The following is a 12,225-nucleotide window of genomic DNA, read 5'->3' as shown; positions in this document are numbered from 1 at the left end:
TACATGAGACGACAGGACAAAAACACTGCAGAGTTTTAACTTCACGATAGTACATGTACACTACATGAGGCATCTATACCAAAGACAGACCAAACCATCACAAACTTCTCTTCATCTCTCACTCTGAGGTTGCCTGCCAGGCACATTAATTTCTGTTTACTGTAAACATTTTTATTCCCCTTAGGTGGCAGCCATTATCTACCTTGGCTGCTGGCATGATGATGATGCACCATTAGCTAGTATAGATCCTCTGCCACTGCAGCTGAGTCATCTCAGTGTCGCTGTCAGCGAGGAACCTCCTGAGAAGCCCTCCAACACTGTGCTGTACATTCATAAATTAAAGCAGCCTCTGCATGATGCAACATGATGGAAAAGTGAACTGAAGATGCAACTGCTACAACAAATCAACCTACCTGAGTAGGAAATTTATTAATTTTTAAAATTGCTTTAGAGAAAATTTTCAACCTCTGCAGAATAGGAAAAAAAAAAAATTCATTCAAAAATTAAAAGATTTTTAACCCGATAAACCTTCCCAAGACTACTTATCACTTGGAGACACAAGGTGGGTGAGGTAATATCTTTTATTGGACCGACTTCTATTGCTGAGAGACAAGCTTTCGAGCCACACAGAGCTCTTCTTCAGGTCTGGGAAAGGTACTCCCAGCATCCTGAAAGTACTTCCAGACCTAAAGAGGAGCTCTGGATGGCTTGAAAATTTGTCTCTTTTACCAACAGAAGTTGGTCCAATAAAAGATATTGGCTCACCCACCTTGTGTCTAGTATCCGGGGACCAACATGGCTACAACTACACTGCATATCACCTGAAGAAGCATTTGACACTGCCTGGTATAGCAGTATGTATTTTCAAACTTTACTGCTCATTCCCCAATTGCTATTAAAACAAACCTTTCCCTGAAAATCCTATTACTACCATTTTCTTAGTATCACCGTGGATTTTAATTTGCGAGTATAGTTATAGAGATGCAGGATAGTAACTCTTGGCTTTTCATTCTCTGACAAGTGAGACATTATTGCATGATGGGCATGGTTTATTTTAGAGTGCATGGTATTGTGGGTATCCATGTTTATAGTCTCAGCATATTTTATTGCAAATCCTTGTTTGTGAGTAGAGTGGTAAAATCCTTGTAAAAATCAACCTAATATCAGAGTCAAACTGAATTCTTTCCTTCTGGCACTTCACAATGAGAAGTCTCTACATGCCAAATTATACTTTCAGGGACACCTGTGTAGCCTCACTGCCTCAGAGGGTTTACACAGATTTAAATGACTATATCTTAGTGCACAATTCTATCTCAAGTTGCATAAGGAGGAAGAGAATCAGGCTCACTCTTTTTTAGCTTTATTGGCTCCATTTTCTTGACTTTTTATTTATGGCTAGTTTCTCTCCTATTTAGTGGCTAGTAAAGCTCCATGACATCCTCTGCTCAAAAGGTGTTCTCTTTTTGGTTTTATCCTATTTCCAGGGAATAAATTCCTTAAAAGTGGAACTCAGGGCAGGGGCTGGACTAAAACTTTCCCAATTTCATGCTGTCTTCACTCTGTTTTTCTAAAAAGCACAAACACAGATTATACCAGAATTTACCGTACTATATTGTTATAAGAAATAGTGGGAAAAGTAAGCTAGATACACTGGCACTTGTCTTAAAGAAATTATACTTGCTGCTTGACTTCCTGTTTTAATTGAACTCTTCCGATCACTATTAATCTGGAGAATTTCTTTAATCATCGTGCTTAACTTGAACACCACCAAAAAAACCAGAAGAGGTTAATTTGCAATTCAACACTAAACCATAAGAGCTCCAAAGCCCCATAAGCACAACTGTTCAGGCTAAAACGGGAAACTGAAGCCATGCAGGACATGTCTAGCCAATCTTCTGCAAAGGCTCCCACACAAAATCATGTTAAAGACTCATGAAGATCTCAAGTGCCTTCATCAACCCTCCATGATGAACTGATTTTAAACTAGTTCAAATGAAGTTGCTATACATATGAGAGAGTCTGCATGTATATATGAATTACAGCGTGTCCCTAGACAATGTGTGATGAACAAGACAATTTGGAGACTCCACAAAACAGTAGAAACAGCTTGTTTGGTTTCTCTCCCCACACTATTAAAGACAAATAGTTCTGGTCAATTACAGAGTCTATATCAAGAGAATTAACTCATCCTTATAAGTTTAGGTTCAAACAGACCCATTAACTTTAGATCTTCAATTACATTCTCAGTTTAAGATGCATTGTTTTCTAAGTTCTTTATTACTTAGGCCAGTATTTAGTTCCTTGGTAAACCATATTTTGTTTTGTGCAGTTCTTATTTTATATGGGAAAAATTGGATCAGTGGGCATTGTTTTGACAAGAGCAGGACTGCTCGCCATCCTTAAAAGCCTCCTGTTCCCTCTGGCTTAATGAAAAAACATGCAATGCAGGGGTTGTGTAAGACTTACACAAGAAACAGGTGTCTCTCTGGGGGAGGCAGAGGAGGTGGTCAGCTCAAGATGTATACTGGTTTGGGGAAAAAAAATGCTTTCAGTAAGTTGCTGACTCACCTTGTCCCGCAAATGATGTTCTGCAGCCTCAATATTCAAAGGATCATCAAAATTCAAGAGATCCTGGAAAAGAGTCAGGGGAATTTTTTTTAAGTAAGAAAAAATAATGATCTAGTTATCATATTATGTAAGAGGTTGAAAATACATTTAGTGTGATGAAACAAATAAGATGAGGCCAGCAAGTGCAGTAGGTTTAGAGAAATTGCTTCTTTTATACCTGCAGATCTCTGGTTTAGATCCTATGGGGGGTAAATTCAAACTAGTCTGGTGGTCACAATCCAACCCTTGATTAATTTTTGGCCAAGCGAAGCAAGGCTCTGTGCAATTACAGATTCACAGTAAGAAATCAGTGAACTAGATGGAAGTGCTGCCCCTTGAGACTCCCTCATTTAGTGTCACTTGATGTAACATTTTCCTTAACTCCAGTTCCATGAGTGTCTGGCCTACAGGTGTGTGTCCTGTATTACAAATTGTTGGCCAAGCGAAGCAAGGCTCTACACTAAACTTGATGGCATTTTTCTGATTGTCTGGATATCACATGATTATTTTTGAACATCACCTCTGATCAATTCCAAAATTTCCAGGAATGTTCTAGGCATCAATTGGCAGAGCATCATTGATTTTGGGGAAAAGTGGAAAACTAGAAAAATATGATTTAGAGGAAAATCAGCCCCACAAACTGGCTGCTGCTGCTGGCAGAGGAATCTCTCTGACGCCCCTGCTGCTGGTGACAGATATTAGAGGCAGCAGTGTAACTTCCTGAGTGGGGAGATTGTGTCGTCTGGAGTCTGACAGACCTTAGAGGGAGGGTTTTAGGGGGGAAACGGGGAGAAAAGAGTGGGGGAAGCAGCAGGCACTGCAGGAATAGGGTAGTAGTGGTGGAGGTAAGAGAAGCAGAGACCCGGAGGGGAGTGGTGAGGGTAGAAGCAGGGACATGGAAGGTAGAAGACAGAGCAGCTCTGAGTGTGAGGCTGGGATGCCTGTAACTGCTCATGATTCCCATCTCTGCCCACCATGATCTGGTCCCTGCTACCCTGCTTCTACATCCCTACACATTACTCCCCACCCATCAAATTGCTGCAGGCAGAAGAATCTCTGGAGCTTCCTGCCACTGCTTACTCATCACAGACATCAGTTTAACTTGCTGCTCTAGCTCACTCTCTCTGGTTGTACAGTTCAGCTTAGATGCAACAAAGGGTGTGACATTCTAATGCTGGGCCACATCACATAGCCTCAGTATTATTTCCTCCAAATTTTGTTCTGTGAATCCAGGAAAACTAGTGGAAAGAAGGAAAGAAAGAAAGAAATGGGGGTGCTGAGGATGAATATACACAAACTGTACAAAAGGGTTAAATATAGTCATTTTAAATTTTACTTCTAAACATCCATCACTCAGTAATTCCTCCCTCAGAAAAAAGCAGCTGTCTTCTTTTAGCTGAGAACACTGCAAGTGCATTCTACAGCTTACTGGCACGGCTTGCAGTGTCTGTAATATGTATCACCTGCACTATTATTTGTGCTGTATTTGCAGAAAGACTGAACTTCAACACATTGTTTAAGGAAACCAAGAAGCTGCCAAGAGACAGCGTGTTAATCAAGTCATCATGGAAAATAATGAATAATCACTATGGAAACAAAACCAAGTTTCTCTGGCCAAGGTACAGGTCAGTTTTCCTCGTAGTGTGTGATAACAGTGAATCTTTTATAACAGCTATCATTTTATAAGTGTGAAAGGTTCCCATCACTGCCACTATATGGGATTTGCTTCCATGGCAATGAATCTCTATGGTCATTGATTTTTTTTTCCCCTAACAAAGTTTCAATTTTCTCTCCAAACCAAAAGCTGAGCAAGACTCTCAATCATTCACTTACCTTCCTTTGTTTCTAGAAACAAGCCCACATCAGCTTTTAAAAGCGTAATTATTTACAAAAAGCCTTTGAGCATATGCACAGGGGAAATCCAAGATACACGATGAGAGTCTTCTAGGACATTACAAATCTTTGCAGTCTGTCATGCATGATCATCACTCTTTTCAGATGTTCGCCCTGTATATATATTTTATGTGTATTCCTATTGTAGCGTTGCACTCTTTTTGTTTCTCTAAACCAGACTCACCCTATTTTAGTTATTTATATTTGTGCTGTATTCTAATTACTCTGCACTGAAAAGTCAAGTGCTCTCCAATCTTTTTATAAATTAATTTACTAAAGGCCCTAATCCAGGCAAATTAAGCCTCATTGGCCCATGAAAGCTCTCAGTTTCCCAGGGTTCTGTGGCCATAATCTTTGTCTATTCAACAAACTTTAGAAAAATATTCCTGGTGGTAGCAGTGATGGTTCAGCTACCCAGCTCCTCCTTCAGGAAATGAGGGACAGAATCCTTCTATCTGAGCTGGGGCTTGAGGAAACAGGGCTGGGCAGACATAGCCAGCAACTCTGCTCCCTGTCCCAGGTGCTTCACTATGCACTGGGGTAGCTCTTTAGAGAAGTTAGGGTAACCCTTACTGCAGTTGAAGGAAGTGATGGCAATGAGAGCTCAGGTGGCCAGCTTGACCATGATCCCTCTGCTCTCCACCCTTGACCTTCCCACTGCCACCAGGCAGCAGTAAGGGTTATCCATGACAGTCACGCCCCACACCTCTGCCTCAGAGGGGAGGAGGGCTATCTCTACTTGCCTCTAATCTATCAATGGGGGCAGTTTCTGGCTTCTGTTGTATATCTGAGGTGAGGGTTGCTAGCTCCAGTTCTGCCTGTTCCTGCCATTAATCCAGGATTTTACATGTACCCTCCACTTCTCGTAGCTGCCTCTTGTAAATAGGAGGCTCAGGCTTCCTGCTCCTGCCAAATCTTTTCATGTCATGTGGGATTCCATGGGAGCAATCTCATGTTTTAATTCAGTGTCAGGCCCTATTCTCATTCTGGGGGTTGGAGATCCTCAGAGCCCCTCACACCTCCAACGTGTGTTTAATGATTATAACTGTCAATAATTAAACCTATATTGGGCAATTTTTTATCCCAACCCTCAACTTTTCAGGATTACAGCAATACCAGTTATCTGCCAAAGTAATCCTCACATTCCCAGCACAATAACTCACTGAAGGAATTTAGGATTTGTGGAAAACCCTAAGCAACTCGTTACCAAAGGCTGAACCATAGATTTATAACTATAAATACAAAAAAATATTAAGGAAGGCAGCATATGCCCTTCTGTATGATAATCCCCATGGCTAGCTAATAAATGGGGTTAATTAAACACCACAAAAGACAGGAGGAACACGAACATTAACTATAAAAGAGACACTGGATCAGGTCTATACCAAGTAACTTCGAAAACCACCTGACAGGGAAAACAAAATTTAGCTGCATGCATTGCATCGTCTTACTTACTGTAAATAAAGAGTTCAATCCCCAAACAACATCCTGAAAAGGAAAAACAACAAAATCAGTCATGTGTACTTAAAATATTTTGTACATTTTAACATCCTTTACATTTCTATTAACCCAGCAAAATGATGGAAAGTCTTAAATCTAGGAAAGGAGGTGAGTATTGGGTGGCTTTTCTTTATATTCAAAATGTTTAAAACTTTCCCAATATTTATTTCAGTATATAACATGCAAAAAAGCACTTATTCAGGGCTTTAAGCACCTCTGAGACATTTAAAAACCGTCATCGAGTACAAGTAGCACATGGTGAATAATTTTTCTGTTAACATAAACACATCCATTTTAAAATTTTGTGTAAATATTCACACTCTGAAACCGCACTCACCCCTTCTGTGTTCAAGGAAAAGAAACAAGACTGAGTGACTGACCACACCAATAAAAACTGAACACCACAGCTCAGATTTCATATAGGAAGTATCAGGTACTCGCGGTGAACTGTACGTGATCAATCCATAACATACAAAAATGTGACAAAATATTTGTCAAATAGACATGAAATATCAAATTTGAGAAAACTGATCTATATGTGAATATTCTGAAAGTAGGAGAAGAGGCTACATTTATCAAATTAATTATTCATTGCAAATTATTTGCTCGCCTCTACCTCCAAGTTTTCTTTAACTGAATAGGGACAATCAATGTGCAATTACAGATTCACAGTAAGAAATCAGTAAACTAGATGGAAGTGTTGCCCCCTGAGACTCCCTCATTTAGAGTCATTTGATGTAACATTTTCCTTAACTCCAGTTCCATGACTGTCTGGCCTACAGGTGTGTGTCCCGAGTTACAAATTTCATGGGCTGACAAACAATGAGCAAGATTAAGTGATAAGACATTACTACAGTTAATTGAATCAGAGACTGTAAAACAGAGCTCCTATTAAACCTTCTCTCAGACTATGTCTTCAATTTTTAACAAAGATGGGTTTTATTCAGCAAGGTATCTTATACGTTAGGCAGCCCACTGTAAACTCCTACTAGAGAAGATGCACTGTAGTTTTTACCATGAGATAAAGTCACCACTGTACCTGCCAGCCTTAGACTGACCTCACCTAGTTCACCTCACTACAGTGCTGTGACTGCAATAGGATTTTACACCTGGAGAGCTAAGGTGAGTTAGCTGTCCTAATCTAAACACACACCTTTTTTGGCCATGCAGACAACCCCTCAGAGAAATAAACCCTTCTCACTATGGCATAGAAAACAAAATGCATTTTATGCTCATTTAACATCTTGCAATATTCGCTTATAAAAAAAGGTTGAATGAATGGATGCATTTTAGCTTGTTTACTACTCTGGTCCCTCAGAACTTAGTCAAAATGATGAGGTATGGTAATACAGAATACCTTAACAACTCTGTCAATAGTTACGATTACAAAAGCTGGCAGAGGACATGGTGTCAGCATTATCTGATGAATAGTTTTTTTACTGCCCCATTTATGTATTTTATACAAAAACACCCTCTGTTCATCTATTTTTAATCATACAGATCAGCAAAGTAACATTAGGGAATAATATTTTAGCTTGTTCAGCACTTTCTTCTAATGGAGTTTCTAAAGTCATCAGTGCTAGTAAACACTGCAAACCTCCTGAAGTCACTAAAGTATTCCACAAGGACAGAACATTACTGTTTAAATTTATAGTAAAAGAGTAGGAATTTCAGATGTTTAAGGTGCACAAATAGCCTAGAATTCTTAAGAATGTGGTGGTGAGCAGTCATCCTCACCAGAAATGATCTAATTAGCATGCTATTATTCATTTTCAGGGCCAGAAAACAAAAGCGTTTGGAAAAAGGGAGAAAAGACAGTTACCTTTCTGTAACTGGTGTTCGTCGAGATGTGTTGCTCCTGTCCATTCCACATTAGATGTGTTTACTCGTCATGCACTGGTGCCGGAAGTTTTTCCCTCAGCAGTATCAATAGGGGAGCAGCTCTGGTGCCCTCTGGAGTGGCGCCTGTATGGCGCAGTATAAGGGGCGCTGCCGTCTCCCCTCACCCTCAGTTCCCTTGTGCTGGAAACTCCAACAGCGGGGAAGGAGGGAGGGTTGTGGAATGGACATGAGCAACACATCTCGAAAAACACCAGTTATGGAAAAGGTAACTGTCTTTTCTTCTTCAAGTGCTTGCTCATATCCATTCCATATTAGGTGACTTCCAGCAGTTTCCTTTGAGACAGGTAGGAGTTCATGGTTGTGCAGATTGTAATACAGCTCTGCCGAACCCAGCGTCATCTCTAGCCTGTTGAGTGATGGTATAATGAGATGTGAACGTGTGGACTGAGGACCATGTTGCAGTTCTACAGATGTCCTGGATCGGGATGTGTGCCAGGAAGGCCGCCAAAGACACCTGCGCTCTAGTCGAATGAGCCCTGACGATTGGTGGCGGGGGGACCTTTGCTAGCTCATAACAGGTCCTTCTGCAAGAGGTGATCCAGTTGGAAATCCTCTGCAAAAAAACCAGAAGGCCCATCCTCCTATCTACTGTAGCGATGAAGAGCTGGGTCGATTTACGGAAAGGCTTGGTACACTCCAAGTAAAAAGCCAAGGCCCTCCGGACATCCAGTGCGTGCAGACGCCTCTCCTCAGCAGTCTTGTGCGGCTTCGGACCAAACACTGGCAAAAATACATCCTGGCTCATGTGGAAGAAAGATCCCACCACCGGCAGGAAGGCTGGGTGGGGCCGCAGCTGGACCTTGTCCTTATAAAAAACTGTGTAAGGCGGTTCCAAGGTCAAGGCCTTAATTACTGAGACTTGTCTCGCCGAGGTCACCACCACCAGGAAAGCGACCCTCCAGGACAAATAGGAAAGGGAGCAGGAGCCCAGCAGCTCAAAAGGCGGGCCGCTGAGCCTGGAGAGGACCAGGTTAAGGTCCCACTGCGAGACAAGGGCCCGTACCTGCGGGTAAAGCCTCTCGAGGCTCCTCATAGAATCACAGAATATCAGGGTTTGAAGGGACCTCAGGAGGTCATCGAGTCCAAGCCCCTGCTCAAAGCAGGACCAATCCCCAACTAAATCATCCCAGCCAGGGCTTTGTCAAGCCTGATCTTAAAAACCTCTAAGGAAGGAGAGTCTACCATCTCCCTAGGTAACGCATTGCAGTCCTTCACCACCCTCCTAGTGACATAGTTTTTCCTAATATCCAACCTAAACCTCCCCCACTGCAACTTGAGACCATTACTCCTCATTCTGTCATGGAACCTGACAGTCATGTCATGAGAAAAGACTGTCTGACCTTGGACTGGCTGGTGGAATGCAGAGATGGCTGCAAGATGCACTCTGATGGAAGAATGCACCAGACCCTGGTTCCTGAGCTGCAGTAAGTAGTCCAAGATGGACTCAACTGAAGAATGCGAGGGAGAAATGCCACGCTCCGACGCCGAGCGGGAAGACCTCATCCACTTGGCTAGGTAAGTTAGTCTCGTGGATGGCTTCCTACTTCCCAGGAGGACCTGCTCGACCTCCTCCAAGCAGGTACTCTCCTCCGGGTTCAACCACGAAGCATCCACACTGAGAGGTGTAGAGACTCGAGGTTGGGGTGTAGGAGCCGACCATGATCCTGAGAGAACAGATCGGACAGCAGGGAAGGGGCCAGGGAGGGGCCACCATCATGTTCATGAGCGTGCTGAACCAGTGCTGGCAAGACCACGCGGGGCAATCATGATAACCTGTGCCTTGTCCCTCTTGAACTTTACTAGGACCCGGGTGACCAGAGGGATCGGAGGGAACGCATGCATCAGACCCTCGGCCCACAACAGGAGGAAGGCATCGGAGAGGGAGACTTTGCTCAGGCCCTACCGGGAGCAAAGCCGATGGCACTTTCTGGTTTGCCTGGTGGCAAACAGATCTACTCAGGGAATTCCCCACCTCTGGAAGATCATGAGGGCGACCTCCGGGTGGAGCGACCACTCATGGTGAGAGGAGAAGTCCCTGCTGAGGTGATCTTCTAGGGTGTTTCTGATGCCAGGGAGGTGAGCAGCTTCCAGATGGATGTCGTGGCCAATGCAGAAGTCCCAGAGATGGAGAGCCTACTGGCAGAGAGCCAAAGAGCGCGCTTCTCCTTGCCTGTTGATGTAGAACATTGAGGCTGTATTGTCCATCAGGACTCTCACCACTTTGCCTGACAGGTGTGGCAGGAAGACCCCACAGGCCAGCTGGACCACTCTGAGCTCCTTTACATTTATGTGTAATGTTGTCTCCTGCAGGGTCCACATCCCCTGGGTCCGGAGATGTCCAAGGTGTGCCCCCCCAACCAAGCTCCAAAGCGTCCAACACTAGCTCTACAGATAGAGCGGGACTGTGAAATGGGACTTCTTCCAGAACCTTCTCGCAATCGGTCCACCACCGCAGCGAGGTGCGAACTGCCAGAGGAACGGTTATGATCTTTTCCAGGTTGTCCCTGGATTGGGAATAGGTCGATGCCAGCCATTGCTGCAGGGCCGCATACGGAGTCTGGCATGGCAGACCACGTATGTGCAAGCTGCCTTATGGCCTAGTAGGCGTAGGCATGCCCTCGCTGTTGTCAGGGGAAATGCGGACACTTCCGTGATGAGGTCCATCAGGGCCTGAAACCTGTCTAACAGCAGGAATGGTCTTGCCCGGGTTGAGTCGAGCATGCCCCCGCTGAATTCTATCCTTAGAACTGGAACTAACGTGGACTTTTTGTGGTTGACCAGTAGTCTCAAGGAGCGGCATGTGATTGTAGTACAGTGATGTCATGTTGGACCTGAGCCTCGGAATTGCCTTTGACAAGCCAGTCGCAGAGTTTCGGGTAAATTTGGATACCCCAACGCCCGAGATAGGCCGCGACTACTGCCATGTGCTTGGCAAACACTCTTAGTGCTATAGCCAGGCCAAACGGAAGGACCAGACTCTGGTAGTAGGCCGAACCAACTGTAAAATGGAGAAAGCGTCTGTGTCCTGGAAAGACCGCTACGTGAAAGTATGTTGACTGAACTTCAACACATTGTTTAAGGAAACCAAGAAGCTGACAAGGGACACTGTGTGTGTTAATCAAGTCATCATGGAAAATAATGAATAATCACTATGGAAACAAAACCAAGTTTCTCTGGCCAAGGTTCGGGTCAGTTTTCCTAGCAGTTTGTGATAGCTGTTATAGAATGATAACAGTGAATCTTTTATAAGTGTGAAAGTCTCCCATCACTGCCACTATTTGGGATTTGCTTCCATGGCAATGAATCTCTACGGTCATCAGGAGGTCATCTAGTCCAACCCTCTGCTCAAAGCAGGACCAACCCCAATTAAATCATCCCAGCAAGAGCTTTGTTAGGGTTTCCTCTACAATGAAAATGCATAGAGGAGGAAAAGGCTCCCTGTGCCCACATCATAATTCTACCACAATGGCACAGAGCCAACCAAAAATTTAGCCCTGTGTAAAAAGGTCATACTGTACACATATGTTTGTACACATCAATATGTGTGATTTTGAATGCCAATACTACATACAGATTGTCTTCTGCATAAGTAGCCTATGAAACAATTATACTCAGTAGACTGCTGGGAGACCCAAACAAATTAGAAAAGGAGTACTTGTGGCACCTTAGAGACTAACCAATTTATTTGAGCATGAGCTTTCGTGAGCTACAGCTCACTTCATCGGATGCATACCGTGGAGTGAGCTGTAGCTCACGAAAGCTCATGCTCAAATAAATTGGTTAGTCTCTAAGGTGCCACAAGTCCTCCTTTTCTTTTTGCGAACACAGACTAACACGGCTGTTACTCTGAAACCAAACAAATTAGTGACCCACTGGAAATTCGTGAATTTGTGAATAAATAGAAGAACTAGAAATAGAAGGAACACGCAAAGTGTATTTTTAAATCATGTATACTATACCTGCATAAAAAAGTACAGCACTATTTGTTCCTTTGAAAAGTGGGAAGAAACTAGCAGTTTGTGTTGGGAAGAAACTAGCAGTTTGTGTATTAACAACAACCCATATAGTATGTGACTGCAGTCGGTGGCTGTAGAACTTGATGCAGAATTGTGCTAGACAGAATTGAAGTCTTTTTTTGGGAGGGGGGTCTGGGAGAGAGGGGACCTTAGGTTTCTTGCTCTTTTGGTTGCAACAAAATATTCCAAATGGGAATCAAGAGAGCAAACCAGTGCAGTGGCATCTGCAGGATACTAATTCTAAGAAAAATAGCAACAATTTAAATTTCAGCACATCGTTAACTATTGCACTGCTTATAATTTATCT

General features: G+C 43.2%; 1 protein-coding gene across 3 annotated transcripts in view; it reads right to left on the bottom strand.

Annotated features, from left to right (window-relative positions):
• UBE2F (ubiquitin conjugating enzyme E2 F (putative)) overlaps positions 1–12,225 on the bottom strand; it is a 134,028-nt gene that overhangs the window by 40,684 nt on the left and 81,119 nt on the right. For all 3 annotated transcript variants that reach the window (XM_084644145.1, XM_084644144.1, XM_084644146.1), the window contains exons 8-9: positions 5,956–5,988; positions 2,569–2,631 (exon numbers count right to left, since the gene is read on the bottom strand). In XM_084644145.1, the coding sequence (XP_084500271.1) occupies positions 2,569–2,631; positions 5,956–5,988 (96 nt within the window). The remainder of the gene's footprint in view (positions 1–2,568; positions 2,632–5,955; positions 5,989–12,225) is intronic.

This window comes from Lepidochelys olivacea, assembly GCF_965140295.1.
Source record: "Lepidochelys olivacea isolate rLepOli2 genome assembly, chromosome: 11".
Classification (NCBI taxonomy): domain Eukaryota; kingdom Metazoa; phylum Chordata; order Testudines; family Cheloniidae; genus Lepidochelys; species Lepidochelys olivacea.
The sequence above is the reverse complement of the archived record's forward strand: the minus strand, read 5'-3'. Positions and strand labels throughout refer to the sequence as shown.